At 40.2% G+C, this 27,286-nt stretch overlaps 1 protein-coding gene across 2 annotated transcripts; it reads right to left on the bottom strand.

The window, feature by feature from the left end:
* Window positions 1-87: 87 nt before the first annotated feature.
* Window positions 88-26,801, bottom strand: trappc8 (trafficking protein particle complex subunit 8). Of its 2 annotated transcripts, XM_061078601.1 has the most exons (30): window positions 26,487-26,801; window positions 22,940-23,149; window positions 21,673-21,756; window positions 20,239-20,328; window positions 18,320-18,494; window positions 17,984-18,137; window positions 17,212-17,302; window positions 16,491-16,753; window positions 15,565-15,680; window positions 15,228-15,378; window positions 14,512-14,612; window positions 13,839-13,944; window positions 12,601-12,732; window positions 11,944-12,168; window positions 11,257-11,362; window positions 10,922-11,116; window positions 10,392-10,564; window positions 10,234-10,308; window positions 9,651-9,756; window positions 8,715-8,872; window positions 7,500-7,933; window positions 6,682-6,838; window positions 6,469-6,565; window positions 6,175-6,243; window positions 6,023-6,081; window positions 5,106-5,300; window positions 4,410-4,511; window positions 3,867-4,006; window positions 3,022-3,111; window positions 88-1,615 (listed from the first exon to the last, which is right to left on the bottom strand). In XM_061078601.1, the coding sequence occupies exons 1-30, from the start codon at window positions 26,641-26,643 to the stop codon at window positions 1,381-1,383; spliced, it is 4,446 nt and encodes a 1,481-aa protein (XP_060934584.1). In that variant the 5' UTR covers window positions 26,644-26,801; the 3' UTR covers window positions 88-1,380. The 2 variants fall into 2 exon arrangements, with proteins under 2 accessions (XP_060934584.1, XP_060934585.1); XM_061078602.1 differs by lacking the exon at window positions 21,673-21,756.
* Window positions 26,802-27,286: the final 485 nt, after the last annotated feature.

The following is a 27,286-nucleotide window of genomic DNA, read 5'->3' as shown; positions in this document are numbered from 1 at the left end:
GCCTGTTCATTCTGAAAAATGTATTTGTTAGTCTTTGTATTAGTACATTCAGGTTTTTGCTTAATAAATGCTGTATTTTCAGCCACGTAAAATAGCCACTGTGTCTGTTTAATAACAGTTGTACAAGACACCACCAAATTCCCAGAGAAACATAGAAACATACCTGTGTGGATGTTTACTTCCTTGAGCTGTAATGGCATAGCTGTAGTTTTATATACTAGAGCTGTCCAGATATCAGTCGGTCACAATACATACAGTATCATTAGTTACATTTTATTTACTATTTACATCCACTTTGTTATATAAATATATTACATACTTTTCAGAAAAGCTGTCAAGTCAGAGCACACAAGAGCTTGATCACGATACAGAGGTTAGAGAGATGGGATGGAAAGAGGGGGCGGGGTGGAAGGAGGGGGCGGTGCTGATTGGCTGGACATGAGGAAATCAACTGTGTGCACATAAGGACATTGATGGTCGCCTGTGGTAATGAGGGTGTAGATCACACTGAGAAATGGCAGGAAGACAAGGTTCAGTTGTCTGCCTCCATCTTTGCTCAGGACTTCAGGAGAAACTGGAGGCTTCACAGCTGTACTCAATAAGAAGGCAGCTGAGTTGTGAGATGTACAATATTCAGGATGTAAACAGATATTAGGATGTCACAGAAAGAGAACTGCTCAGTCCATTCATGACCATCAGCTCAGTATTGTCGCAGGCTGAGGTTGTTAGAACACATCAACTGCATCCTTCCACTGAGGATTCAAAGCCAGTCCAACTGAAATGGACCAAACGCACACAGATACCATAGAGATGTGAGCCCTCTAGAAGTGTGGCTCAACATAGACATGCCTTGTTCACAAGAGGAGCAACTGACTTTTAGTCAGTTTTTAGAGTTTAGTTTTACACCAGAGTCAATATTCTGGTCTAACACCAGCAAAACATGTACGCATTAGGTTCTTACCACAAGTGGGTGTTTGAGATGCTGGTGACAGGGGAAGACGGAGACAGTTTATGTATGGAGGTTGAGATGGTACAGGGGTAAACCTGAGGAGGTGGTTGATGATGATGGTGAGGATGATAGGGGCTGTGTACAGAAAAAGTCATGTGCAAGTGACACTCTTTGATGCTTTGCTGATGAAACGCAATAGTTCTGAGGCGTATAAACTGTCAACATCAGCTCACCAGTCTCCATAAACTGCAGTCATTTGTTTTAAATAAACCTTTTTCTTTAATAATCAATACAAAACATCTGCACATCCTGCTGTCCACTATTATTCAAGAAGACCAAGAATGGTTGTGTATAGACTCGCTTGGAGACTGGTAATTGGTTTGTTTGTCCACAGAGTCCAGACTGCTTGTCTGCAGCCCAAGATCCTTTTCTCAGGCATTGTTGATGATAATGAGAGCAGGACTAGCTGTCTGCTGACTCGTCTCACTCAGAGCCACCTGCTTGGCCGGCTTAGCAAAGACTCTGGGCGTGTTGAGGTTGTAGACTCCTGCCTGGAGGAAGCAGGCTCGCAGGGTCAGGCACAGCACCTCCTGAGGCTTCAGCTGCATCTTGTACTGGGTCTGACCCACCCACGTGAATGAGTTGTGGACCTCCAGAGACTCTTGGCTGAAAAACACAGATGGCTCAAGATCAGAGAAAGTGGTTTCACTTCACCGGAGATTTGTGATGCGTGTTCTACAGTATGTGTTGATGATTCAGATGTCTCAGGCAGGAATCTCAATGGCACCTCACCTAGTTAAATAACTGTTTTATATATATATATATATATATATATATATATACACACGTATACACACACACACACACCTATACATATACACACACACTATTGAATAGGGCTGCACGGTATTAGGAAAACATGAGATAACGTTGTTTAATATCGCATATGACTTGCGATAAATAAATAAAAACATTCCCTGCCTACGGTCAAAAGGACCACGGACAGGTCCAAAGCAGGGAAGAGGTGCACAGCCTGGCCGCTGCAGCACCACCAAACGATATCACTACGTTTCCACAGTAGAATTTAGACGGGAGGAGGAGCAAGATGTTATGGAGCCACCTCACGCCGTCAAAGCTCTTATCTCAAATTCTGTCTACTCTCTATTCTCTTCTTATTTTCTTTGGACAATGATTCATTGACAGAAAAACCTGTCCGTGATCTGAATATCTTTGATTTATTATCTAGGGTCGCAGGGCTCCATCTGATGGGCTAAATATTTTTGACATGCAGAGTGTGAATGCATGGGGCATGGCAACACCATTTATCACAGTTTGTGACATTTATCCCGTACGTAAATGTTGCGATGGCTATATATTTTCGATATATCGTGTAGCCCTTCTATTGAACTTAATCAAATGAAAAACATATTTAATTAGTTTCCTTGTCATCAAAGAGAGTCTGTCCGATTTAAAAAGCAGCAAGTCTCCACTATAAACTGTAAAAACTCAGTTTATATGAAACAACATGTGAGGAGTTGAACTTGTTAGAGGATGAGCTGTTCGCTCACTTCATCATAGGGATCTAAACTAATGATTACTCCTTAGTGATGTATTTGGTGACTCTGGGAAAACTTGACCAAACCTTGATGTTATCAGTGATAGACATACAATATAAATTCATAACAGGGCCTGTTTCACAATGTGGATATCAGGAGTTTGAAAGATGCGAGTGTTAACAGTAGAAAGGATCAATTGAAGATGCAATCAAATTTAAAGTGCCCACTCTTTATAGAAATCTAACACTAAAGCACTGGAGGGCTCTTATTAAAATGACATGTTCAGATATTTACCGCCCTGATAAAACATCACAAATCTGAGTGATCATTGAAGGAGCGGCATGTGTCTGTAATCATCCCTCCTCCTCCATACTGGTTGTGAAGAGCTGAATTCCATCATTGCCATAAATTAAATTAGTATGTTGCTGAACCTCTAGAGCAAACACATGTTTTAAGTGGTATTGTGTTATGAGGGACTAATTACACATAGAACATATTGTATTTGTAAAAACTTACCTGATGTTTTTGTGCCGCAAGTCAATGAAGACGTCCACCAGCGCCATGGAGCAGTTGGTCAGAGTCAGAGTAACTGGTACCAGACAGAGACTAGAGACAGAAAACAAGCTTCACTGAGCACTTCTTCTTAGATGTTAGAGGTCATCTGTTCTAGCCTCTACCAAAGATACTGACTGTTCATTTTCAGTTAGAGCCATTTAAACCTTTATTCTATGGCAAGTCAGATGAAGTGAACATACCAAACACAGGCTCGAAACATCTTAAAAAGGCAAAGTGGTCAAGTGCTTTAGACAGTAGTTGTGATTTGTTGGGAAAACACAGAGCATTGCTACACAACCTGTCCAAACTTATTGTATGCAAGTTTGTTAGACATAAGAGTTGTCTTGACTATCTTTGATATCAATCTGCATTTATACACACACATACACCTCTTCTTCATGCAAACACTGATGACTGATGGGTACAGCAGGTATCTTTTCTGTTTCCTCCCAAAATCTGTGTCAGAAAAAACTTTTTGCAATAGGAGTATCCTAAAAAAATTTTTTGGAATGATTTCTTTATTTTATACCGAAGGTTGGTGTAAAAATATCTCTCATATACTGGGTTACAAAGAAATTACATTTATTCCATCTAGTACAACATGTCCAAAAGTGAGTACAGAGTACAGGAGCATCTATTAAAGGGGGCCAGTGCCAGGCTATAGGTTATCTTTGTTCACTGCCTCCTGTGTAGACAGCATTTGTCATAGCTATTTTGTTAAAAGTTCCTTCAGCTTCTCTGAAGTTCCCTTCAAGTAGAGGAACATTCAGCGAAATAATGTCTGAATGTGTGTGTGTGTGTCTCACCTATCTTGGACAAACGGATGTGTGTACGTCTCAGGGTAGTGCAGGTTGGTTTTGATGAGTTGGGACAGCTCTACAGAGCCCAGAGCGACTGGAAGAGGCAGCTCTGATTTAAACTTGAGTAGCACCATTTCCTGAGCTTCCTGAAACAGCAACACACACATAAACACAAAGTTACAGTACACAACACTTGCTCGGACATCATCTCTCTTTTTTTATGACCCCATCTATACAGTTATGAATCTCAACTGAGATATGAGGCATTACATCAGATATTTGAGATACATTGGCTTAGGAATTGTAACGATGGCAAAAAGTCTAGTCATGTAATTCCAAATGTAACACCAGGTCTACTGAGGAGGTGTAATGTGAGCAGCATGTTAACTAAACACCAGAAGCCGCTTCAGTACTCTGTGTGGGTTTACACAGGATGTGGTTAGAGAAAGCAGATTGTATTGTCCATTATATTGTCCTCTTGCTTATTTATAAGATAATTTTAGGGTGTTCTGTCCATGCAAGTGTGCGAGCGGGTGAGTGAGTACTGACCTCTTTGGGAGTGAGAGAAGTGGCCTCCTTGCCGATGGTCTGCAGTGCCACATGGAGCTGGCCCTCTAGGATCAGCTGTTTATTGTCCTCAACCACAAAGGCCTACACAGAAGCACAAATCACAAGCTGGAAACTCACATACCAACTGTGTATTTAGTTTCATTTAATTTACTCCATATTTAACTGTGAACCTCATATCAAAAGAGTTGATGTGGAAATCAGTCATCCACAGGGGCCCTACACTCGTTGGTAGGTCTTTCATATGGATAAATTTGAGGTTGGACTCAGTGGTAATAAGCACTTTAATTCACCACCTTAGCTTATGAAGAGAATGATAAATCTGAAATATCAACATAGGACCAGTGCTGCTGCTCAAAACTGACATTTTGTAAATAGTGATGAAAGTGTTGGGAGCCAAAAAACTACCAGTAGTAGTATTTATACTAGTATGATTTAAAGAGTTCGGTTTGCTTAAGTTAGAATAAAAGGTTTGGTTTTGAAATGTATATAAAAAAATATGAATCATTGCATCCTATTTTGTGTTTTGTTCTACTCTCTGTTTTATCACATTATAAATCTTATTGCTATTTGTTTGGTTCTGGTAAGATCCAAAACGTGTCTCTCGTCCTACATAATCAGGCTCTCTGTCTGACCAGGCTGTCATGGAGGTGCTGAGCATCTGGCTGCTTCATGTACCTTCCAGATGACAATTATATTGAGGTCCAGCTCGTTACACTTCTTGACCATGTTGGTGAGGTCCGCGGCTCTGTCCTCAGGGCTCTGAATCTTGCAGCTTGACGATGTTCTGGACGATATCACAAGCTTGGGCTCAGGGTTCCGGGGACGGCAGCGAAAAAAGAAATCTCCACAGGGTGTAGAGGAACTGATGATCTGGTGAGGAGAAGCCAGAGGAGGATAGAGAAACAAGTGCATGTTAGGAACATGACTTCATTACCAGCTATTTTTATTTATCTTCCCATATGCGTTTCCCCTACTACTTACACGTTGCCATGGCGACATTTAATAGCTTAATTTGTTTGGAAATTTAGGTTAATTTGCCTCCTTAATTAAATTTGACTATTAAGCCTCTCGTGCGAACAGGCACATCCCAAACACCAAGGAAATGCATGTTTTTTTTTCATCATTACTATGTTGTTTAGGGTTACAATCAATATTCTATGATTACAATGAATCACATCATTATAGTGCCTTTCAGCTCATTGTTCTGGCTTTTAGATTTGGTAAAGCTGAAATCAAAGGGAATGTTGGACTTCAAAGCATCAGGTAGAAATTAACAAGACTTCAAATGACTGTTGCCCTGTGTATAGTTGATGGGTTGTTAGACAACTGTTGGATAGTATACAACTAAAAAGAAGTTTCCACTATCCTAAATTAGCCAGAAAATCAATTAGAACAGATAAACCACTAGATGTATGCAGAGTGAAATCAAGCCTATGTATGACTGTATCACTAAGCTCCAAAAGGATCAGACAAAAAGTTTAACTATTACAAAGTATTATAATGAAAACATCTGACAGATTAAACTGACAGCATTGTAGAATTGTGGCAAGCAACACTTCTTTCTCTTATATCAATGTGTACTTTGAAGTTACCCGTTCATTTCCCAGATTCAGGTCAGCGAAAGTGTATCTCGCTATGGCATCCGAGGTAGCTACAAACAGAAAACCCAGTCAAATCTTTGCTTAAAATTTCAAAATTAATCAAAGTAGATTGATGTGATTTGTTTTTTTCTGTATGGAGTTACCTTGTTGGGGCTTGCACCGTGTGGCCCTGAAACACAGCTTGGCTCTTTCTCTGCTGGTGAGTTTACAGTCTGAAGTTGAAGACAGAGGCAGACAGAGAGAAGCAGTGAGTGATACTGACAAACAGGTTTGTCTCAAAGAGAACATCACATGTTTAGATTCAGTAATAAGCTATATTTGACAGTTAAATATAGCTGTAAACAATATAGAACAAGAAGAAATATTGAAATAGACCACGGAAAAAAGAAAGAAAGAATAAGAAATAGCGCATGAATGACTCGGTGTGTCAGACACACCTGTATCCCTGGCTGGGTTGATACACTTGTGGAGACGCCAGTGTTGGCTGCTGCTGGACACCTGGACGATGTGGAACTCACGCACACCAGACTCACTCTGAGAGCAGAGAGGAGGTAAATTCAAACAAAGTTTGAGCAGTGATTTGTTGTTCAACTTGAGAGCAAAAGCAAAAAAAAAAACTAAAAACTGCATATGATAAATGTGCATCTCACCGTGTTGATGTTCTCCACGTCAATAAAGACCAGCGTTCCACCGCTGCCTTTGGCATCTACACTGTGATGTGGAGGGACACTGCTGCGGGAGGCTGATGCTTGCACACTCAGAGACCGACTAGCACAGATAAACACTGTGTGTCGTAACACCCGATGACTGCACATGAAGAGAGAGTATGTAAGAGATAATTGAAATGATTGAGCGATCTGCTATATTACAACTGGTATATTATAATATCAGTGCTTTCAATAAATGTTGGCTGTCAGTCAAAGAGCAGAGTTATAGATATAGCTGTTGCCTGACTCACTAGCACTTTTCTCTTTCAAGTTATTTGTTTGTGGCCTTAGATTATTTGTACTTGGATTCTTACTAAGACACCAACTAGAGAAATATATTTTAATGTAAATGCAGTAAAGGCACATTACGAGAAATGACCGAACCCTGTCCTAATTGATACTAATAGCCATCAGTGCTGTTTACTGTGGGAAGGAACCTCCACACAAGGTAAAGAACAGATGAAGATCTTGAGTTAGGGCCCATGCTGTTCACGTATTTGAAAACATGGTTCAAGTGAAATGGATTGATTTTGGTCTGAACTTTTCTCTTATAAATGCAAATGTATATATCCAGAGACAGGCAGCGTGATCCAAGTATACAGGTGCAGATTTTCTGTAGATTGAACATGCTCCAAACTCATACTTATTAATTATACCAGTTTTTCCGTTGTGGCATAAACTGCTTCTGTTTATGTTAAGATGAGTAGGATGCATCTACAAATCTTAAATTGCCTTCAAAAAAGTTTCTCCTATTTTATTACCTGATTTTGTTTCCTTTCTCCGTGCTCTGATAGTAAAACAGGAAGTTGATTTCATGGACCCCCTCCTGGTCTGGTCCTCTAAGCCACAGAGGTAGTTGAGTGGACTCCCCTGGTTGCAGTGCCTTCCCCCCTATTGGGATCTCCATCACACTGGAGAGCTGGCTGAAATCCTCTGCTGAAACCAACATCTCAGATGCCACAAAGCCTGGCTGTGGGGTCATGGCCAGTGTTTTATAAGCTGAGCAGTTCTCAGCAGAGGTCGGACTTAGCGGCGTGAGGGGTGTTGTGGCCTGGCTGCCAAAGGTGAAGAAATCTGGGTGTGTGGACGCCACTCGCAGGCCACACAAAGGAACGCTGCTGACGTTGCAGAATTCAACATAGGCCTTTCGGATCTCACCACACAACAGAGCAGTGGGGAACTGCAGGAAGAAGACCTGACACACACAAGCGCGCACACACACACCACACACACACACAAACAGTTAAACATGCAGCATTGGCATAAGTAAATAACCCTTAATTTATTCATATTTTGATAGTGAGGAGTTCAGAGGTTTGCGGATGATGGCCAGAAAACTATTGTCTTCTGACAGCTGTGGCTTAGGGTAGAGTGGTCGTCCTCCAACCTGAAGGTCGGCAGTTCGATCACCAGTCTTCCCCATCTGCATGCGAATTGCCCCCCATAAGACAACAAAGTGCTGCTAATAGAGGCACTGTATGAATGTGTGTGTGAATGGGTGAATGTAAAACTGTACTGTAAAGAGCTTTGAGTGGTCATCAAGACTCATTCATTAATAGGTACTAATTCAACATGGGGAAGTAAAGACACAGTCTCATATTTATGTGCTGAATATGAAATTAGACAGAGGGATTCTTAAAGTTGTTGTTTTGTATGATTAAATGATTCTGGGTTAGGGGTTTGCACTTTGAAGATAACTGATAAATCACATGACAGTATTTTTTTGAAAATGTTACAGAATAAACATCACTGCAATACTTTTCGTTTTCTGAGATAGACATTGCTTCATTTTGGTAAAGCAGGTACACTGAGGAGCTGTAGTTTGAAGTAAAATATTATTAAATTGCATTGAATAAAAGTATCATCAAACACCATGCTCAACATTTTTTTATTTATATGTGTCAATCTTTAGATTTTCATGACGGTTAGCATTGCATTGTGAATGAGTGTCTCTATAGTCTGTGAGTCACTGTTACCTCCATCAGGGGCATGGATGCCGTTATGATAGGATCCAGACGTCGATCAGGACCATGTCGAACCATCATCTTGTCCTCTTTGGTCAGGTTGAGCCGTGGACCCTGGATCTTCAGGTCCTGTTTTCCACGAACCACCATCAAATCCATTGTGTGCTGGCCTGTAGGCAGGAGGAAATCCACACCCTGTGTTAGTGTGGAGGAAAACACCAAACAATACAATACAATTCAGACACATACAGTCCACACTTCAAAAGTCAAAAATCCCTTTTAAATAAAACAATTGATGCTATATTAAAATGCTTTAATTTAAGTAGCTTAGCATCAATGTCGGATTAATTGTTTGTATAGTTCCTTAAATTTAGTGACCAGCTTTCGAGAAACTAGTCATGGTTCAAAATTAATTGGACACTTGGCTAAAAAATAGTTTTTTTATTACTTGTGGCATTTAAATGTCAGTTAATGCACCAAAAAAGCTCATGTGATTGAGAGCTACCATTTAAATGGAGGTGTTTTATATTGGTATGAGTAAAGATGTGACTTGACAAAGTACATTTCAAAGAGGCAGGGGTGTGCAGAGAAACTAAATAAATGACAAACAAGCTCGTCAACTAAGCAGCAGAAGTCACAGATGACTGAAAAATCATTGGCATGGAGAAGAAAAACGTCTTTGTGACTTCGGAGAAAGAGCTCCAGGATAAAGGCTGATTCTAGAACCTTTGAGGATTCGCCACAATATGTAACTACTGCTACATCTCAAAAACAGACCAGGCTGCATCCAACAAGGATTAAAAAAAAATAAAAAAGAGAAGAGGTGGAATATCCTATACTGGCGGAGTCAGTCAGACTGAGCACGGTCCATCTGCTGAAGATAACACTAAAGAGCAGATGTGAACCTGCCTAAATCAAAGCTGAGACGTAATGTTTTGTGTGTTTTACCATCAGTGCTGGGTGCAATCTCTCCAGGGGAGGCTTCAGCCAGGTTGTACACCACACCAACAATGTTCAGCTGTCCAGTTCTGTGTGGCAGCAGCCTGAGTCTGGCCTGAAATCAGAAGGCACAGTGATTGTTAATATCACAGTTAATATCTAGATATATCTGAACAGCCTCTCATGAGTCACAGAAGGTACTGTATTATTTTCTGGAGATTTTACAGACTAAAACGTCATTTTAATGGCCTTTATTCTTGAGCAGCGGGGGCCTTACTTGGTTCTTAAAATCCATGCACACATACACACTGAAAAACCTCAACTTAAGTTTAGTACCGACTTATTAAAACCTTTTCTAAATTAATCTGTGAGAGTTCTGCTGGAAAATTATCTATGATCCCCTCTTCACTTGAATAATCAAAGATATTAGACAACTACTAATAAAATGCAGATACTAATCTTCACTTCCATCTATCACACATTTGCAATAGTCTTTGTGCAGCAGATCATAACATAAACTATCAAAGAGTCAAACATAAAGACACTGCACTTGCAACTCTACAGTTTATCTTGAGTCATGTGAGGACCTTACCACTTTAGTCTCCTCAGGACCCATATGAAAATCAAGGATGGTATCAGTGGTGACAATATCGTCTTTCTGTGTCATCTGCAAGAGGACAGACACCATGAAAATCTTACTTTCGGTTCTAAGTAAACATCACTACATGAAAAAATGTCCAGGCTTCCCACCTCTAGAGCCAAGGTCAACTCATTAGTGATGAATTCTGCTTCCGACTCTTCAGTTGTTTTCTCCTGTGATGGGGCGGAACCATCAGCAGTAAACCTCCAGAGGAGCGAGAGGTTGGACAGAGCCAGAGGAACCTTCAAAGGGTTCCTAAATGTCACCTCCACTATGACCGGCTCTGCATAGACAAGAATGTCCAGTTCAGTGATAGGATGGCTCATATTATGATTCCACTATACCTTGACAAAATAGGTATGCTGTGGTTGGGTCTAATGTTTATGGCAAATACCACATAATAGTTGCACTCTCTAGCTCTGAAAACCTTGATGCATTTCATACAATTTTTTTTTCTCCCCACATTGCCTTTCCACATCCCATCTACGAAATAAGTCAAAAATGCCCAAAAATCTTTGGCAACAATAAATAGTAATTCCTGATTAACTGTCATGCATTTGTTAAAAAATATATGTTTGAATTCCTAGCACTTGGGTAGCAGCCTATATACCATTTAAAAACTAGTCCCTCTGTGTCTTACCCTCCACCACAGCCAATGGGTGGCGCAGGTTGTCTGTTTGGCTGTTCAGGCAGCACTGGGAGGGCTGGAAGTTTGCTGGGACAATTCCCCGGTTGGCAGAAGCAACAATCTGCTCCTCAAGGCGGCACCACATGGCTGCCAAATCCTGGTCATATTCCTGGTCTAGGGACACATGAGTTGCTGCCTGTTTTTCCCCTGCACATGTCAGATATTTAGAATCAGAATTAATGCTTTATTGTTGAATATGATGACAAATAATATATTTCTCTGTAGTTGTATGGATGAAGCCTACGTTAAGCTTGAAAGAGATCAGAATTGATTAATCAGTGTGTTACCTTCTGCAAGGCGGCGTTCATGTCCAAAGTAGACCCTTGTGGCCGAGCTGTGGATGCAGGGCAGAGGCAGCTGGGGGAGGCTCAGCTCATTTCCCCCTATCACACTCTGAAAAGCACACACACACACACCTTGGTGACCGGTTTTGATTTCATTCATTAATTTTATTTGACTGTCTGTCTATAAAGAGTGCTATACTAATACATATTTGTTTACGTTTGAAATCATTTTAAGGAAACCATAATTTGTATCTACACTCACATGCTGAATGACCTTCTAGCCTGTGTCTGTTCCAGTCTTGTAAGAGCTAGGGTTAGGGTTAAGCCTCAGATGTGAACCAGTTTCCTAAATAGCTGAGTGTGCTGCTGTGCAAGGCTACCACTTGAGCTTAGATGTTACTGTGAAAGGACATTTGATATATAGTGTGCTTCATAAGGATAAGGATGGTGGCACATTTTTCTCAAATACCTTTTTCTCTGTGCACCACCACAATGGGTTTGAAATAAAACCATCAAGATGCGATTGACGTATAGACTTTTAACTTTCACTCAAGGAGTTCAACAAAAACAGAAGATTAGCCATTTGGTAGAACTAGCTATTTTCATCATAGTTGTACCATCCAAGTGTCTACTTGATGTGTTATGATATGCGATTTTAGCATTTATTGTAAAAGAAGTCACTGTAGTTACCTTATAAACATAGAGATATTCTCTAAGAAAGGCGCCCTGCTGCGTGGCCGTCTGTCTGCTATCATTGGTCAGGATCTGTTTGAAGGCTATAACAGCGTTGTCTGGTTGGTGAAGTGTGAAGGACTGACGGCCGATTGTGAAGTTGATATGGTCTTCTGCCAAAGACCAGCCCCTCTCCTTGTACACCTGCATGGCTTGGGAGTAACAGCGCAGTGCATGCCTCCTCTATATGTAGAGACAGAAGAGAGAGCAAGTGATAGGAGAAAGAAGTGTGCGTAAGGTAAACTCAGCAAGATAAAGAAAGAGGAGAACAATAAGTGTGATGTCCATTAGACACGATTCATAATTGATTGCTTAAAACACTTTTCAATTATTATTTGTCTTCCACATCTTCAAACTAAAATAAGTTTAACCTGACCATTATGTTTCTTATTGTGACTTCAAGATGCCAGGATTCCTCTCTCATATTCACATAGTAAATCTAAGTTTGTGTGTGTACATACATGGAATCAACTAGTCAGCCTTTAAATATAAGGTGAGTTAAATAAAATAAGTTATCCCGGAATGTGTCATAGACAAGCTCATCACAACATACAGAGGTATAAACTTGGGTCCCAGCATCAGACCACATAGAACAGAGGTGGTTGAAGAGCTCACCTGTCCCGCTTTGCTGAAACGATGACCAGCCAGGATCATATGGAAGGCAAACTTGCGCACCATAGGGTTTCGCATATTAATAAAGCAATGGGCGGCCTGTTCCAACAGCAGAGCACTGCGCAGGTCAGAGTCCTGTACAAAAAAAGTAACAACATTTTCAGAGCAGAATTAAGCCACCACATTTTCACTTGATGATCCTACCTCTAATCAACCTAGATACTCAGGCCTACACATTTATGACTGTAAAATTATGGAACAAGTGTCTACCAACTAATTGTACAAATACCTTTCTGTCTGTATGTGGAACACATCTCGCAAACAATTAACTTTATCGGCTTTAGACTTGGCATGTGTATCTTTAAAGGGGACATATTATGAAAATTCCACTTTTGTAATGCTTCTACACGTTAATTTGCGTATCTGGCGTGTCTACCGTCCCAAAAACTCTTGAAAAAAAAACTCCCGTGATTTGTTGTGGTTCCTCTTTGTCAGAAACTATAAGCTAGAGTGAGTCGAATGGAAAAACACCAGATTGTGACCTCACAGTCTGTCTGCATGGCATAGCCCCCCCCCCGGAGGCGGAGATCTGGTGGAGTGTGTATGGTGTGACAGGGGGGGCGGGGCTGTGACAGGGGGGGGCGGGGCAGTGAGAGGGGGGGGGGGGGGGCGGAGCACTCAAAACAGGACAATCTGAGGAGGGCTGTTTTAGACAGGGTAAAAAGGCTGCTGTTTTAAATTATCCTTGTGGTATTTTGACCAAAAAATGTTACAGACTTTTAATTAAGACCCCAAGGAACCATGTCAACTGTGGTGAAATGGGCATAATATGTCCCCTTTAATGCCCCAAGGAAGTGCAGTGTTGAATTTTTTTCCAAACTGGACATGTGATAGGCTGAACATTAATAAAAAAAAAATTAAGTCAATGGGGGGCAGGGCTAAACAGGCAGCCTGTGGACCAAGTTGAACATGTCTTTCTTTACGACCTCTCATAACCTGCAGACAGCAATTGGTGGCCCGTGTGCCAAAACTGCCCCCGCAGCAATAATATCTGGCCTACAAGATAATTTTGATAATTAGACTTTTTTTATTTAACCATATTGGCCTGACACATTCACATTCAAGGGTGCTCTGTCATGGCAGCAATGTTTATAAAATCACTTTCTCTTTTTACAATTTGTCTTCAAAGTAAAAGGACAATGTGTATACTAGGGGCGCGCCAGAGAAACTCTGAAACTCACCTCGCTGGTCATCTTTATGAGGAGGGTCGCAGCCTCAGAGTACTTTCCCTGACTCTTGAGTATTTCAGCACTGAGTAAAGCAGAACGCTCAGCCAACACCATGTTCCTGTAGAGGGCAGAAGGAAGAGTTGCTGTCAGTAGAAAAAATATCCTCCAAAGGAGAGGCGATCACACATGGATCACAGGACATTTAGGCTAAAAACATGATGTAAATGACCTAGTTTCGAGTCAAATATAAATGTTGCAGCTTGCCGAAATATTAAACAGAGCTTTGAACTGAACAACAATCTTTGTAGTAACATCTGACTTAGTCTGGAAGTGGTCTTGCTTTTGATCAGGTGCAGCCTGAAAACAATATAAAATTGTTTTGTTTTGTTACATTTTCTAAGTAGTGTTAATTGATAATTAAAAACGGCAATGATATTTATGAACCTAAAACCCGGAGGATAACTGTTTCGCAGTCAGAGGGCCAAGGCTCACAGTGATCACACAATAATACGTGAATAACTATGAAGTAGACATTTTAAATTTACACAAAAAATTTAATTAAAATAAACATAATGGTATATTAAGCAACTGAAACTTTGGTTGGCCAAACTACAAGTTAAATATAATATGGTCAACTGTCAATTAGCATGGAAGCCAGAAAAAAAATTATTTAATGAGGTCATACTTGCAGACATCCCTATACGTCTGTATTGCGGTGTCCATGTAGTGAGATGGATATGGTCGGGGAGCTCCAACCTGCAGAAAGGCTGACACTGCAGCCATTTCCTACAGAGGATGACAGAATGGACAGATTTTATGACAGGAGGGCAGAGAAAACAGAAGGATTATGATTTCACATGTAGGAGTTTAAGTGAGAAGGAGTGTGTAGTTTTTAACAGAAGAGCAAACAAATTCTCCTTCCTACAAATGACAACTTAAATTGATAAGTAACGACTGCTCAAGTCCATCCACTGAGGGGTTCAGCTGTTACAGCCTGTGTAATGTTAGATAATACTGTGAAACTGACTTGACCAAACAAAATAACTGATGATCACAGTGTTTGGCCAAAATTATTCAATCTCCCTGAAATTAAAGAAAAACATGCCTGAATATAAGACTGTATTAGGTTTCCTGCTAATCTTCTTCTGACTTAAACATGTAGTGTGTGTCCTGCTGGGTTTTATGTACACAACAGCACTGAAGGGATCAACTGCAGCAATTGCTGTTGACCTGCAGTGACAACTCGCAGTGACATGAAGTTGAACTACAAGCTCGACAGTCCTGCTATAGATCAAGCGTTCTTAATGTAGCTTTACAATTTAAATTGGGGTATTATTGCCAGCAACACATGGTCCACATAAGAACAGAAAGACAGATTTATGTGAGTGTCCATGTTCTCACCAGTGCCCCTGCAGCATACAGCATGGCCTGGTCTGACAGGAAGTCTTTCTTGGCAGTGTGGTAACAGCTGTAGGCCAGCTCGTAGTGCTGAACTAGGAAGCACAGGTCGGCCATCTTTCTGATCTGCAACTCAGGGGCTTCTGGGGGATATCTGACATCATAGAAGTGAAACAACAAACCAGACTTTTACAGTAAATACATACAATAATATTGACACTAGATAGTAAAGGGTGTAGTTTGATTAAGACTCAAAGCACTTAAAATTACAGTTACAGCCCTCATGTGTATAAATGCATGGGAACCTGGTTTAAATTTCATAAAGCAACAGAGAGCTTACAGAAGGCCACAGGTGCTCTTTGGTTCACTGATGCTCTTCTCCGGAGCTTTCCCACCACCAAACCACTTCTTTGTTGCAGTAAACAGAGACCGACTCAGACCTTTCCTGGACACCAGCTGCAGACAGAGAGGCAGATCATGTGTCTTAGTGCTGGAAGGAGGTTGAGAGGGGCTCAATGCAAATCATGCATCTCAGGGTTCAACAGTTATGGGGTAAAACACAAACTGCTTATCAAATAACCACATGATGACATCACTGCTCCCAGACAACACCAAAAAAAAACATCACTTATTCCTTGCTTGGCCAAACTTTTCACAAAATTTCAATGACATATGTATTAATGTTTTTTTCAATATAATACAAACAAGATCTAATGAAAACATTTCAAATGTGACAGGTGAGAAGAGCAATTTGAAATATACAGAAATGACATGCAGTTGTCAACTTGTTTAGTTGAATACAACAGTCTTGCAATACATAATCATTCAGTCATTAAGGATATGATGTTCCGTTTGTGATGAAACTGTTGATTTATTTGTACTATCATTTATGGGGCTGCAGTGTGGGCTACTGTTTAACTACATTTAGTTATAATGAGAGGACATGTTATTTTTTTGTCCACTCCTTTGATTAATTGATTAATAAGGGTAGGCTACATAACAAATATGTCTATGTATATTTCAATAACATTTAACAGTACCACAAACAACATCGTCCAAAATGAACAAACAATTGACAACAACAACACAGCAACTCTGATTTTCACAATCAGTTAATCTTAAGGAAGATGCAGTTGGACCAAAACATGTATTCTGCTCACTGCAAAAGTTGTGAATTGTTTAGGTAATAATTGAACATATTTCAGGAGAAGCCGAAACCGAAATGATGTCTGAAGCATGGTAGGGGGTCAAGACCTGGCTATGTACCTGGTCGTTGAGTAGTCTAATGTTCTTCTCAATGTGTGGTAGGAGGCCTCTGGAGGTAAACTCTTGGATGAACTGTCGGATGTGGTCGTGGTCGTTCAGGGTTAGACATGCCCCGTGGCTCCCTGCTCCTCCTGCCACACTCTCTGGATCTCTTGCACCTTTCTTGACAGCAGTGTCAAGTGCATTGAGAGTGTGTAGGCTCCCAGTGCTGCTCACTGTGTCTAGCTGGAGAGGATGGCTTTCCAGGCTGTTAGACACGCCATCTGGTAGGAAACAGGAAACAACATCACAACATGACCTTAGTCTTCACTTGCTTTATCAGTGCTGGATTTTTCACCGTAACCAAAAAACTCCCAGCAGCTGAATCAGACAACGTGACACAAAACATTACAAGAGTCTATATCCTGTTGTTTATGCAGGAGATTTTTGATTAAAGCATCTTATCAGTACACTAATTTAGTTAGTTATTATAGGAGTCATTTTGCAGCTCATTCCATCTGTAGGGAGCATACAAATGTGAATATGTGACAAAATTAATGTTAAAATATCATCTTGTAAAAACTGTAGTTATACTAGAACAAAGCAACGAGGTAGTGTTAGCAATAGACACATAAGCCATTTTATATATTTACATTTTTATACATACAAACATACATGTGAATATATGCTCCAAATGTCTGAGACAATGTTAGTATATGAGGGAGCTGTTGAATTAACTGACCTTTTTCTGTTGAGTGAGGGTAGTCCACTTCAGCTGCACCGACACTGTTCTCAACTGGAGCACTATTCACAGTTAGATCATCAAGTATCTCCTGCAGTAAGGTTCAAAGTTAACACACGGCATATTTTTAATTTCACATATAACAGACTAATACTATGATTCATGTGTTGCAACCCTGCCATTACTGCTGTGATGAACTGAACGCATTGAATGAGTGATGTGTGAGAGCTGGGCAGCCCCGCCCCTGCAGTCAATGCGTGCAGGCAGCCTGACAGGAAGCGGAACAGTGAGTGCGCTCTGATTGCGTGCTATTTTAATGAAGTACCGGTACTAAAAATATGCAAAATCGTATTGTTTTTAACGTAAGGGTACTGCGGTACCTTTCTAGTACCGATACACCGTGCAACATTACCTTAGGGTAAATCAAACTGTGACCATTGGTATGATATAAGCTGCAGCGATCACTCTGTCCATGACTGTAGTTACTTTGAACATTCGCATGGCAATAAGCGAGGAACACTTGAGTGTGTTATCTCCATCAGCAGCTTATACAGCCTTCCAGTCTCCCGTCCTTGCAGACTTGACACCAACAGATCAAGCCACAACTTTAGTGCGCAAAGCCTCAGTCTGCAAGTCTGGAAGGTGAACACTTGGATTTTACACAATGTGTCTAAAGCTTGAAGACTCACAAAGACATTACATTGTTGAAGGCCTACGCAATGATGCTGGACCAAGTGCAGTCACTTTATGTGTAGGAAGCTGTGTTGCTTACCTGGTTGTGCAGATTATTCCTGTGTAGGTATTGACTCCAAGGGTCTGGAATCTGTTCGTCTTCTTCAGTGGACAAGGTACGAGAATTCACCTTCAACAGATAGCAGCCCTGAGGACCATACCTCTGTTTCATATCCTCATACACCGTTTCTGCCCTGGGGAGGAAAAAGGGAACACTTACTCTTTCCAATGCCAAAATATGGTGAATAATATTCCATACAAAATGGAACATCAAGACTAATACACTACCTTACAAGGTGTAATGTACAGTACTACAACACAAATTGACAGATGTGCAGAAATCCATAAATGTGAGTAGTAAAGCTTCTTTCAATACCTCTGTTCATCCCCCTCACTCATGTCATGAAGTAAAACGTAGTACTTGAGCGTGTTGGGGATGAACCACTTGGGGTTAGTGTATTCTCCAGTGTGCTGAATCCTGTTCTGCTCCTGGGAAAGCTGGAGGAACTGCTCCACTGGAACTGCCTCGGTGGAGGACACCACCAGGAGGCCTGTCACAATCAGGATGTCAAGGACACAACACTAAACCATGAAGAGCAATCATATAATGGCAGATACACCAAACCAGGAAGGTCTATGGTAGCAGAAGACTACTGCTAGTAATACTTAAACTACGTATCGTAAGTAACCATTTTATTGTACCGAGTAAAGTTGTCATTTCATGGATTTATCATATAATACAGTAACAGCATTATCTAATGCTATGAATACTCTAAATGGCATTGCCCTTGCTTCCATTGACACCGGGAGTTATCTTTGATCGTAATTTGTCCTGTGATTCACATTCAAACCAAATTTCAAGGACTTCCTTTATTCACAAACATATCATTGCAAAAATCAGGCACGTCTTGTCTCGGAAAGATGCAGAAACATTAGTTCACACCTTCGTTACTTCATGACTTGACTATTGTATTTCCCTATTATCAGGCTCAACCAGTAAGTATTATAATACTCTACAGTTTAACCAAATTGCTGAAGAACCAGGAAAAGAGATCACATTTCTCCTAAATTAGCTTCACTTCACTGGCTTCCCGTTAAATTTAGAAAATAATTTAAAATCCTCACCTACAAAGTCCTTAATAGTGTGGCACAATCATACCTTGAAGAGCTAATTGTACCATAACCACACAACTAGAGCACTTTGCTCCCAGAATTCAGGCTTACTTGTCGTACCTAAAGTCTCCAAAAGTAGAGTGGATTATTATTGCGATTAGACTGACTAGATATACAATATGCCTAATTAAATAGACAACCATTTTTGGCAATACTGCTATACTTGAAACATTAATATACCTCTCTAACTTATGTTAGACACTTTTTTTTCTCATCAATGTTGTAAATAGTTATTTTGTGGATGTACTCTGTAACAAGTGCAATCTATTGCATTCTGTGAGCTTTCTACATTATTTTCCCCTGCTAACGGGCCATTTTTGGTAGTTTCACCTTACTGTTGCTGAGGGTTAAGGGCAGAGGAGGTACCACATTGTTAAGCCCTGGTAGACAAATTGTGACTTGTGAATATGGGTTATACAAATACAATTTGATTGAATGATTGATAGATAACAGCATTTGTGGTAGTGACAGCTTTTCATCTAGTGAACAATATTTACCTGTAATTGTTTCAATTACAATGCTGAATGAATTAAAAAAACACTATGTAATTGATAATCTATCTTTCCCGATTAATATTGCAACTTCAGCCTCTATTGCAAATATTTTCAAAAAATATATTATTGATACATTTATTGAGGAATTTAAATAGTTGCATAGTTAATTTATATTCAAATACAATCATGGTCTGTGATATATTCAATAACCCAGTATAATGACAAACTCGTGGTATTCATGTGATGAACCCTCATATACTACCTAAACAAGCGTATCGACCCAGAATGCCAAAGGTCCAGGATCAGAACCTTCCCAGACCATGAACACCTGCTTGCTTTCCAATCAGCTTCTTCTTATGAGCTGCACGGTTTTATATTATCTCATTATCAACAGCCAAAATTTTAACAGTTTCCCCAATATAACACATTTGTTTTTAAATATTACCAAACTGATTTGAAGTAACTGAGACTGTGATCTCGCATTCTTCTAAAAATAAGTGAAAAGTAAAACATGATATTGCAACACTGAGCCCAAACAAAGCTAAATCTTATTATAATTCTAAAGATTGACCTGACCAGAGCATGTTGACTCTTGATGAACCAGTTTTGTATGATGATTGAAGGATACAGGCGAGGTAGTGATTGAGGAACTCGTGGTCAGAGGCAGGCATTGATTGGAGGAAGTTCTCTCTGTAGGTTTCAAACCAGGGCGTGGTTGCTAGAAACACAAATATAAAGTGAGATAGATTATATACATCAATCGTTTAATACTTATATAGTTTTTGGTGTCCAGCTGATGAGTAAAAATATCCTTGCTTTTAGTTTGTTTGATTTTGTTGTGAAAACCTACATAATGACACGTGCCTATTACAAAAGTAGTTGTATCCCATATTGGGGGGGGGGGGGTGCATGTCATTAACTTACTATCTCTAATTCTTATCTAATTAAGGCAGAAATGCCAAATTGAATTATCATTTTTAATAACAATAATGATTTGATAGTAATTGGAAGAGTATCAGAGATGGTTTTGGTTGTATTTGCTCAAACTGATTTCTTAAACTGCCACCTATCCTCTGTAAAAAAAAAAAAACAGGGGTATGGCTTTATAAAAATTGACCAATACATCACCAATACTGCACCTGTTTGATTTTGGACAAAGTAAGCTAATAAGCATCTCCAATGTCACAAAAATATATTATAAAATAAAGATGACATAGTGGAACTGGGTGCACATGTATAGGTTTTCCCTGCAATGCCCCCTTTTTCCATCCAGGAAGCTATATATGCGCCCTCTAACCTATACTGATACCATTCTTTGACTCTTCAGACCTGTCAAAAGGAAGAAGTGAAATTTCAATAATTGCGTTGCAGTGATGAGGTGCTCCAACACAGGAACAATTATAAACACAAATGTTTTTAATTGCAGCACCCATTTTATATATTAATATAACATGTTACAGTTTTAAAAATAATTACATGAGGACCTGTAAACCATCGCCAGCAATGATATATCAGTCGATATTATTCATTCCAAATGTAAAAAGCGATTAATAACGCATATATAGCTCTCAAGGTAAAACATACTTCAGAAAATACACAAGTCATGGCTGCAATGTTAATAAAAAGAATGATATCAGTCATCACTCATTAACAGGAATTTGAGATAATTCTTATAAATTAGCCTATAATTGAAATTTGTTTAGATAATACAGGCAAGGAAACACAAGAAAAATTTCCATAAGATAGGATCACCGTGTATTGTAGAAAAGTGTGTGCACTGCTCTACGTATGAGTGAAGTGTACATTCTTCGTGTATAAATACCAGTTTGTGTGTGGAAGACGGCAGGTGCATGGCTTTGTGTGTATGCATTGGTATCTTCTAATAGTTACAAGACAAGTTATAATATCATGTGTCACATCTCAAAAACCCTCCACCACTGTGTATGAAGCAGAGACACCCAAAATTCACTGCAGCTATTGGAAACTAGAGGGAGAGGAGGAAGGCAGGTGTGGAGTTGAGAGGACTACAACTATCCACACATGAGCCATGAGACAGTGATACCTGTGCAGTGCTCTGAGGTGCTGACTTCCAACAGTGTTTCTCTCCAGACACTGTACCATGGGAGGCTAGCTTTAAGAGAGTGATCTGATAGGTGGAAGCAGAGAGCCAGGGCTAATGTTAGTTACATCCCATTTCCTTCAAGGTCCATTCTTTCTAAATGAGTTAACAGATGATCAACGGAAAAACCAGGGGGAAGAGTCATAGTAGAGGTCAGACATGTCATCATTGAAGTCCCGAGGGCTTTTGTCATATCATGTAAGTTTAAATACTAAATAATGCTAGTGGTGTCATTTTAATAGTACAGATCAGACTCAAAAGTGTCAGTAATTCTCAAATAAATGACAGTTCTCCTATTTTACTTCTTTCCAATTATTTCATACAGTCAAGACCAGACTACATGCTAAAGGCATAGTTTCCATAGTTTTTCAGTAAAGGGGAAGATGAGTTGTTGATGATAAGCATTATACCACTTGTAACTTACTGAACCTTATTGACTTTGGCAGTAACCGGTCAACTGTATACAGATACATTTCTGTAGCTCTTTTAGGGAGGTCCTTGACTTGAGGTGGGCACAGGCTATATACACACCACAACAGTGAGTTCTACTATAAACAAGTGTTAAAGCTTTTTGATTATAGGCCCATGTTGCAGTTTACATCTATGTCTGTCCAGAATCTAATTATGAAAGATATATCATATATAGATAGATATACAGATAGATAGATACAGTGGACGTTGGGTTTATGAAATGCATTTTATCATAAATAGCATTTGAATTCTTTAGTTATGGCCAAACATTTGACTAATTAGGTCACATTGACCTTGACCTCTAACTTTTGATCATTAAAATCTTATCAGTTCAATCTTGAGTCTATGTGAATATTTGTGCCAAAGAGGAAAGAAGGAACTCCCCCAGAGAAGCACTGACATATAGTGTTCACCAGAGTGGGATGGGCGGCTAGACAACACAAACACAAACAATTGTATTAGTTTTGTTAATTCGTAACTATGGTGTATTTTCTTTTTGCCTATGAAGGAGTAACTTTGTTAACAAAATTACCAATAATAATAATAATCATTCCAGGAAATTTCAGTGCAATAGTTTCTAATGGAGCTTTTCAACTGCATATTGTCCCCTTAGTACATAACTCGAAAAAGAAATCATTAACTGAACAAAAAAGTTTGTTTATGTAATGTGTTTTGGTGATAAAATGACAATTGGCTGATATATACAGTATAATTAACTTTTACAAGCTCTTGTCCTTACCACTGAAGTTGAGGTCATAATCTCCTGCTGTGATGGCATTGGTCACAGCGCCCTCTTGTGGCTGACAGGCTAACACCACTTCATTGAGCAGCCGGCGCTGGGTGGGGCTAAGGGCAGCAGATGCTGTGCTTGGGCTTGTCACAACATTATTGATGCAGATGCGCAAGTTTTTCACGACCTGCACCTGGTTATTGGGGTCCCGGATGTGACCTAGAGGAGACAAACACCTTTGTTCAGTCACTCAGGAGTAAATCACTGCATTGCACAGTATTCAAAAGTTGAAATGTTTAACAGCATGGCTATGCTCTGGAGGCTTATGACAAATAAGTAGTAAATGGTTTAAATTTAAAAAGCACTTTTCTAGTCTTGATGACCACTCAAAGGGCTTTACAGTGCAGTTTGCCATTCACACACACACATTCATAAAGTGCATCTATTAGCATCACTTTTTTTCTTTCTATGACGGGCAATTCGGGGTTCAGCATCTTGCCCAAGGACACTTTGGCAAGCCGATGGGGAAGACTAGGGATCGAACTGCTAAACTTCTGGTAGATTGCTCTACCACTGAGCCACAGCCGGCCAAATATATTGTGTATTTCTGTTGCGACGTTGGTCTTCTTGTGGTCACAATCCTACTACTGCAGTGGTTCCCAAACTGTTTACAGTCCCGTAGCCCTTCAGACATTCAATCTCCAGCTACGTAACACCCCCGTTCTTTTTCATGTTTGTAACCGCCACCGCAGCCTCCAAAACTAACTCTAACTTTCCCTTCAATGAAAGGGGAGAACAGGCCACACTGAAACACCCCGCCTGGCCAAAAGGTTCATACTGGTTCATACCCTGAACATTCTTGATGTGAGCATATGGTGCTAATCACTGCAACTACAGTACAGGTTTCTTAGATGTTTCTCTTCACTTTACTTTTCTCTCAACAGCATGAGACAGATATCATGATTAACATCTGATTAGTCAATAACGTTAATAAGTTAGCATTTGTAGAACAAAATAGTATTTTATACCCTAAATGAAACTGTTTTGTACCCGATTATTGTCCCTAAATGTTGCAGTTGTAGGTAAAACAACTTATTCAAATTCAAGCAGTAAACAGCACTACTGTAAAAGACTTGAAAGCCAATAGACTGTCCAGAGTAACTGATGAGGTTAAAGCATAGATAACTCTTAAATGACAGAAAAAAAGATAATGAAGAGACACTGACAATAGGAGGCTGGAAGCCCACACCTCACCCAGGGACACTAACGAAGGTCCATGAGAGAGCGTATAAAATAACATCCCACTTCCAGTTTTTACCATTTACAGATTTATGTTTTTACTTCAAATTGTCATGACTGTTTCTTTAAGAAATGAATTATCTTTAAAATTTGATTTAAACCCATGCAGCATGCTGGCAACTTCTGTCTGGTCTACCTTAAGAGGGCCCCTGACCTTTTTATTGGAGTTACGTTGGATACGTCATATGAATAATTTATTTGATTTATATGAATAGGGATATTTCGTTGCGCTGTGCTACAGTCCCACAGACACATTAAGGCAGTGAAGCTGTTTTTGTGATTCTTGTTGCATATTCTTGTATTAATGACATGTTGCCAGTATGAGACAAATAAGGACTTGTTGCTTGAAGGATTATTTCTTTTTTTTAAAAGGACCAGCCAATACTGAGACACACAGAGCGCATGCATTTCTGTGTTTCGGAGAGAGCAAGAAAATGAAAAACTAGTGCGGGTGATTTATGGCTGTAAAAAAGACATATCTGGTTTTCTGTTCAACTCAGACTCATGATTTGTGGACTCATCGATACTGATGTGATGTTGATGCCGTGTGTCAGACAACTGTGTGCATTACTGCGTGGCATCATCTTTCTCACGAGTAACCTGGGAATGAAAGTCAATAATAAGTATGGTGTGCCAATTCTTCTTTAGGAATATTATTATGTATATTAGGTGGATTATTTTGTATAACTTTGCTCAACTTTGCCTGTGGCAGCAGCAAACCTTCAAGTCTTCAGCTATATGCAGCATCTATTGTACTTCAGTCCGTCCTGGGGGAGGGATCCTTCACATCCTTACTCTCCTTCGCATTAATAAGCCCGATGAGACAAATTGTGATTTGTGAATTGTGGCTATAAAAATACAATTTGATTGACTGATGTTTTGCTTCATTGTATTCCCTAATGTAGCAACTTAAATCTTTTGCCAACAAGTAGAATGTGGGGATTCATTTATCATTCATCAAGTAAATTAGAGTTTAAAACATGGACAGTGTCATAATTAGATCTGCTGAGGGCAACCTCCTTCAGGTCCCTAGGACCAAGTGCCAAACCTGGTATGTGACAGGGCGTTTTCAGTCTCCTCCCCCACACTGTTATTATTCAAAGAGGCCCTCAAAACCCACCTCTTCAGACTCGCCTTCCCCAGCTAAACCCTACCCCCTGGTTGTATTTTGTTTTCATTCTCTAATTATACTTCATTATTAGCATGTTCTTTTATTTGTTTTAAAGAGTAAGATTTTTTCCTTATTTTATCCTAGAGTATGTAAAGCTTCATTGAGAGCTATATTGACAATGGCAGAAACAAGTTATGACCTGCAGATAATAATGTGATGAAGTTTTAAATCTAAAGCAGCAAAACTAATGCAGCAAATCTCCCCACAGGCTGCAGGAAGTCATGAACAATATCCAAAGGCCAACCAGCAAGCAGTCGACTGTGTCCCTGGTGAGAACCAAAGCTCCTGCCTAGGAGTAGGGGAGGTATTGAGGGTATGAACTATAGCAAGGTGGCAAAATCCAGGTCACATAATTTCCCTACTCATTAAACCATTACATTTCTCCCTGCATCCTATGGATCAATGACATTTTGTTATTCCATCCCTCGATTCAATATTTCTTTAATTTGTCGCCCCTCTGTACTTGATAAACAGATGTGTAACTCGTCCCATTCAAGTTTTAGCAAGACCTGTGTTAATCTAATATTTCTCATCAAACGACTGCTGTGAAAAGGATTTATATAGGAACTTGATGATTATTTAGAGTTGTGCTGCTTTCATTTACATGGCTGACAGTGGAGTGAAAGCTGACCTCAAATAAGGAAGATGTATCAGTGTAAACCTGATTCATATCAAACTCTCCAAGAACATAAATAGACAAAATTAGATCATTTTACCTTGATAACAGTTAAGTGTGTGCGGACTGTAACTAAAGCCCATTAGCCAATTAGCTTGCTCACTACCCCAGCAAACGATGGAGCAGCAACAGAAGAACTAGCTGTCCGTCTGAAAGTTATCCTACAGGTCAGCTTTCAGAGACTGTCAGGGGTCTCTCTGTCCTCCCTGGTCTCTAGTGTGGACTTTATTTATCCTCCTGTCAACACACAGCTGCTTAGTCACAGTCCAGTCTGCTAGCCTTCTGTTAGCGCAGAGCTAACGTCGATGTGACATCAGGCTAAATATGCTAGCTACCGGACGGAGCTCGGTTTGTGACAGCTCCAGGGCGACAGACCACGGACAGAGTGGGTCCTAAACAGCGGTCCTTACCTTCGGACGTCAGTCTGCAGAAAGGCCTCAGCAACTCGGCGAAATTCAGATTGTTTTTGCGAGTCACTCTCTCCGCTTCTTCGCTGCATAGGACGGCCACCATCGGGACAAACGAGTCCTCGACGAACTCCTGCACAGATTGAACACATTGTGCCATGTCGGAGCAGCGTCAGCAGCAGCTAACAAAGAGCACTAGTCAGTTGTCCTCTAATGTAGTAGATCTGGACTATTTCATTGCTAATAGCAAGTCCTTCTCTATTTGCAGACGACAGCCATGTTGAATTCGCCAACCCACTTCCTGTGTAGAGCTAAGACAGTCAGGTGACACCGTAGACTGTATGTGTGACGCCATCGCCTTGAGTTATTCCACCCCTGCTGAGTGAAGACCCGCCCATCACCCGTCTTTCATTGGTTAGTAGCGGTTAGTACTCGTTGCCTTGGTTTGTTCGGTGAAGAGTGATGATTGGCTAGGCTTCGGGTATCAATGTCAGGATACGCCAATTCGAGGCGCGTAAGGGGCGGGTCTTCAGCCACCTCGGGTGGAGGAAAAGAACCGTCTTGATCTTACACCGAGGCTGGGTAGGTACACACTTCCGTTTCCGTTCCAACAGGTAGTGGCGTTCAGGTGGCGTTGACGTCGGGCTTGTCTTTATCCTTATATAGTCTATGGTCAAAGAGCAGGTGTAATAAAGTTCAAACTAAACTAACCCTGAACTCTGACTTGATGAACCCTGAGACGAGAACGCCACAGTTGTTGGTTCCAGATGTTCAGTTTGCGTGATGAATGAAAAAAGCCTCAT

This window comes from Limanda limanda, chromosome 9, assembly GCF_963576545.1.
Source record: "Limanda limanda chromosome 9, fLimLim1.1, whole genome shotgun sequence".
NCBI classification, from domain to species: Eukaryota; Metazoa; Chordata; class Actinopteri; order Pleuronectiformes; family Pleuronectidae; genus Limanda; species Limanda limanda.
This window is presented reverse-complemented; position numbering and strand designations above follow the sequence as displayed.

Excerpts from the sequence above, each read along its gene's own strand:
- trappc8 (XM_061078601.1), bottom strand. The coding sequence starts at position 26,643 with ATGGCACAATGTGTTCAATCTGTGCAGGAGTTCGTCGAGGACTCGTTT. Across the intron at positions 16,754-17,211 it reads CCCTCACTCAACAGAAAAAG|ATGGCGTGTCTAACAGCCTG; the intron begins GTCAGTTAATTC and ends GTTTCCTACCAG. Across the intron at positions 6,839-7,499 it reads GAGAAAGGAAACAAAATCAG|TCATCGGGTGTTACGACACA; the intron begins GTAATAAAATAG and ends CTTCATGTGCAG.